This window comes from Nicotiana attenuata, unplaced genomic scaffold (assembly GCF_001879085.1).
Source record: "Nicotiana attenuata strain UT unplaced genomic scaffold, NIATTr2, whole genome shotgun sequence".
NCBI classification, from domain to species: Eukaryota; Viridiplantae; Streptophyta; class Magnoliopsida; order Solanales; family Solanaceae; genus Nicotiana; species Nicotiana attenuata.
The window spans coordinates 1-5175 of NW_017686876.1; the positions used below are offsets into that span (position 1 = coordinate 1).

The 5175-nt window shown below is 39.7% G+C and overlaps 1 protein-coding gene across 1 annotated transcript; it reads right to left on the reverse strand.

Moving 5' to 3' along the window:
- Positions 1–1196: 1196 nt before the first annotated feature.
- On the reverse strand, positions 1197–3806 carry LOC109222244 (the record flags this gene model as incomplete). Its single annotated transcript, XM_019386615.1, has 3 exons — positions 2786–3806; positions 2208–2530; positions 1197–1958 (listed from the first exon to the last, which is right to left on the reverse strand). Coding segments are annotated over exons 1-3 (2106 nt in total), but the record flags the coding sequence as incomplete, so codon positions are not given.
- Positions 3807–5175: the final 1369 nt, after the last annotated feature.

Consider the following 5175-nt stretch of genomic DNA (forward strand, 5'->3'; position numbering starts at 1 on the left):
ACCTAGGTCTACCAAACCCCATTCACCATGAAATCATTGATTTTAAGTTGAAAACATGTAATGATTTTAAAGATTGAATGAAATAGAGTAAAATCAACTTACAATTGATTTGGAAGAAGGTTTATTCTTGAAAAATCGCCCAAGAAGTTTGTGTTTTGAAAGAATGTTGAAAATGGTTCAAAATTCGGCTAAGTGTAAAATATGCAGGTTGCAGATGTGGGATTTGCGAACTGGGGTTCGCAATCGCGAACCCCGACCTGGTATGGGATTTGCGAATTCATGTTCACATTTGCGAACACTGGGCAAAAACAAGAGCATCGCATTTGCGACAATTATGTCGCATTTGCGAAACAGCAGACTTCGCCTTTGCGAGCCTCTATGTCGCATTTGCGACTGGCTCCACATCGCATTTTCGAACCAGATGGTCGCATTTGCGACCCAATGCAGGATTCCCCCTTCTTGCATTTGCGAGCTCGCATTTAGAACTGAAATGCCACATTTTCACAAAGGTTATAAATGCACTCACGGCCTATCCAAAATTCACCTGAGCCCTCGGGGCTCCAAACCAAACATACACACAACCTCAAAAATATCCTACGGACTTATCCGTGCGATTAAATCGCTAATATAACATCGTAAACATCGAATTAAGCCTCAAATTTCATGATTTCTTCCAAGTTTCACAAAACATCAAATTTTCCATTTCAAGTCTGAAACACGTCAAACGACGTCCGTTTTCAACCAAACTTTATAGAAAGTGCTTAAACCATATATAAGACCTGTACCGGGCGTCGAAACCAAAATACGGGCCCGATACCATCATTTTCTAATCAGTTTTCATTTCCAATTTCCTTAAATATTTTCAGAAAACAATTTTTCTCAAAAATTCATTTCTCGTGCTTGGGACCTCGAAATTCGATTCTGGGCATACGCCCAAGTCCCATATTTTCCTACGCACCCTCCGGGACCGTCAAATCACGGGTCCGAGTCCGTTTACCCAAACTGTTGACCGAAGTCAAATTTATTTATTTTAATATCAAAATTTAGCATTTTTCACAGAATTTCATATTTAAACCTTCCGGCTACGCGCCCAGACTGCGTATGCAAATCGAGGCAACCTAAATGAGGCCTTCAAGGCCTCGGAAGCACAGAATGAATAGGAAAACAAGTGATGACCCCTTTGGGTCGTCACACACCTGCTTCTGGTGAGTGCTCACTTCCTCCTTGTTGCATGTCTGCATGTGTTTCTGATAGGATATGGTCATCATCATCAGCTTCATGTTCTGCAGCATAGATCTCTGTGGTGTCATCAATACCACCTCTTCAACAGGCTCCTCCAAATTACTCTCTACAGCTACTTCTGGCTGTTGAAGCATATTCCCACAGGAACCTTGTAAAGGTTCTGACTGACCTGGAGTATCATCAGTAGTTATTTGTCCCTTTGCATTTTGAAAAGAAAACATATTTTCCTTGAATATGACATCTCTGCACACAAAAAACTTGTTAGTATTTAAGTCCATTAGTTTGTTCCCTTTTTGTGTCTCTGCATAACCAAGAAATACAACTGCTATTGCCCTTGGTGAGAACTTGTCTTCCTTAACCAAGTTAGTTGCATAGCAGAGGCATCCAAATACTCTAAGATGAGTCAGTGAAGGTGTCCTGTTATGAAGAAGTTCATATGGAGCCTTTCCATTCAGTAGATCAGTGGGCAGTCTGTTTATCACATACACTGTTGTTTTAATGCATTCACCCCAGAATCTTGTAGGAGTGTTTGCTTGAAACTTCAATGCCCTTGCTGTATCCAAAATGTGTCCATGTTTCCGCTCCACTATTCCATTTTGCTGTGGAAAGTAAACACAACTACTTTGATGAACTATAACATATGCATCAAACAGTTCATTCATGTGCCTGTTAAAGAATTCTGTGCCATTATCTGTTCTAACTACCTTCACCTTAGACTGAAATTAAGTGTGCAGCATGGGAAGAAATTTCTTTAATACTACAAAAACATCACTTTTCAAGTGAAGCAAATGCACCCAGGTATACCTTGTATTATCATCCACTATTGTTAGGAAAAAATGCTTTTTATCATATGTGGGAAACTTATATGGTCCCCAAACATCCATATGCAAAAGAAATAAGGGATTTTCATTTCTACTCATACTTCTGAGGAATATCAGTCTAGTTTGTTTTGCTAATGGGCATACAGGGCAATCATTATTCACTATTACTCCTACAGAATTATTATGAAACAAATATAACTTCTTCATAGTACTAACTGAAGCATGGCCTGGCCTTTTGTGCCACAAAACTCCAACTTCTACATTGTTTTGTGTAGTTGTAGCTGATGCAAACTTCTTTACTTCCTTGACAAATCTTTCCAGATCTCCTTTGAAATTTTTCTTCAAAATGTATAGACCACCTCTCTCTCTACCAATCCCCCTCACCTTGCCATTGTAGAGATCATGAAATAGACAAAAATCAGGGAAAAAATTCACTGAGCAACACAACTGCCTAGTTAGTTTGGACACTGAGATCAGATTGAACTTAAACTCAGGTACAAATAGGACATCTTCCAGCTTCAATTCATCACTTATGATAACATCTCAAATATGTGTTATACTAGACTTTTCTCCTGTGGGAAAATGTACTTGATCACTATTACATCTGTTTACTTTGTTCTTAGTGTCTATTATGTCTAGTTCACCAGCTATGTGATGTGTAGCTCCAGAATCAATCACCTATTCTTTACAAGTAAAACTTGTCATTAAGGAGGTTGCAATACCTGCCATGTTAGCTTGATGCTCTGGGGTTTCCCTGTTCAACATGTTCAAAATATGTCTGTATTGATCTTCAGTGAAATATGATCCTACTTTCAATCCATCAGAGCTACTTCCTTCTTCATCCTGACCTGCCTGCTTTCCATTCTCCTGACCACCAGTTGTCATGTTTGCTGCATATGGTTGCTTGGCTTTGAAATCAGTTGGATAGCCAACCAACTTGTAGCAGTTTTCTTTGGAATGTCCAGGCTTGTTGCAGTAATCACATTTCAGAAATGGCTTCTTTCCCTTGTACTGTCCCCTGATGTTCTGCATAGGTGCTTGTCCTCTACCTGCTTGCATAGCAACTAGATCTCCTCTATTTGGAAAGATTGTATGAGTGCTAGCATTTTGACTCTCATCTTCTATAATCAACGCATAAGCTTGATTTAGTGTTGGCTCCATAGTCTTCATTAAGATCTGATGCCTCACTTGTTCATATGTCTCATTAAGGCCACTCAGAAACTGCATCAACCTCTGGTGTTGCAAATGTTCAACATATTCTTTCGAATTAGGTACGGGCACCATGGCATCATACTCAGCCCACAGTTCCTTCAACCTGGTGAAATATGCAGAAACTGACTCTGTTCCCTGAGCAATAGTAGCAATTTCTCTATGTAACTGAAAAATTCGCACACGATTCACCTTGTCGAATCTCTCTCTTAGATCTTCCCACACTAGGTGTGCATTAGATGCATAGACAATACCGCTAAGTAGATCTGGAGAAACTATATTCATGATCCAGGAGAGCACTATTGCATTACATGTTTCCCAGTCCTCATGTAATTCAAATTTAAACGAATCCTTTTTGCATGTCCCAAGCACAAAACCTAGCTTCCTTTTAGCTTGTAATGCAATTTTCATTGAACGACGCCACAACCCATAGTTCTCTGAACCTGTGAGCTTGACAGGAATCAGAATTGAGCTAGGAGTGTCCGAAGGATGAACAAATAAAGGATGTGTGTGGTTAATTTTTTCAGCTGCCATTGACGACTGTCTGTTGCAGCTTCGCGAAGAAGACGACTATGAGATCTCAACTGAATTGAACTAAATTTGCGGATTATAATTCTTTACTGCTCTAATACCATGTGAGCTTGATGAATCTGAGATCAAACTCCAGATTCATCAAGTAATTGAGATTGGATCTGAGATGAAGATGAACTCAAGAGAAAGGGGTTGGCAGTTGAGAGAAATGAATTTTTCTTCTTGTGTAAAAAATGAATAGAGAAATACACTATATACATGTACTAACTTAGCCACTGGGCCCCACATGTAACTAATTAACTACTCTGCTGACTATCTAAGCTAATACACGGATTAACTACAATTAGCACTAATGATAACTAATTCAACTGTACAGTAGTTCGCACCATGATTAGGCCATCATTCTTCAATAAAAAAAACACCAAGAAAAGCTAATCATTAGCAAAACAAGAAATTCTTCTATCTTCTTTCCCTCATATACGTCAATCTCCTTCTAATTTCTTCTTCTATAATATTTTGATTGGCATAAGATATTAGTTGCTCTTTCTCTTCCAACTTGCTGGATTTATTATTTAATTTTTCTGATTCCTGTATCCTCTAAATAAATAGAGATGGGCTTGTTTGATCCTACGGAAACATTTCACATTGCTGAAATAGTTTCTTAGGACAGTGCCCAGCACGACTCAAGCCAAATCGTGTATCTGCTTACAAATAATATTATTGCAGTATTATTATTATTACTATTACTATTACTATTATTATTATTATTATTATTATTATTATTATTATTATTATTATTATTATTATTATTATTATTATTGCGACGACCCGGCCGGTCGTCTCATGAGTTAACGCTCCGTTTCCCCCATTTCTCCTTCTATTTGACTTAATTATCGGTTTTATATGTGGTCGGGTCGGTTGGCTCGGGTTCGGAAAGGTTTTGAAAAGGTTTGAGACACTTAGTCTCTTTTAAGAAGGCTTAAGTTGGAAAAGTCAATCGGATGTTGACTTATGTGTTAGAGGGATCGGATGTGAGTACCCAACTCTCGCTGCACCGGCAGGCCTACGCCTCTCAAAGTCCTCCCACCAAGTAAGAGCATCCCCCGTGAACTGAAAAGTAGTAAATGCCACACCACTCGACTCAAGGATCCCTGCCGTACGGGGCATACGCTGGCATCTGTCAAGAAAACTCTAGGAATCCTCGCCCTCAGCACCACCGAATGTCGGAGGCTGGAGTCTACCAAACCTCTCGAGACGACGCTGCTCATCGTCTAGCATAGCTGGAACCACAAAACCCTGAGCTGGTGCAACCTGCTGAGCTGGAGGTGCCTCCGGTGTCTGTAGCCCCTGCACTCCCTGCGCAGGTGTGCGA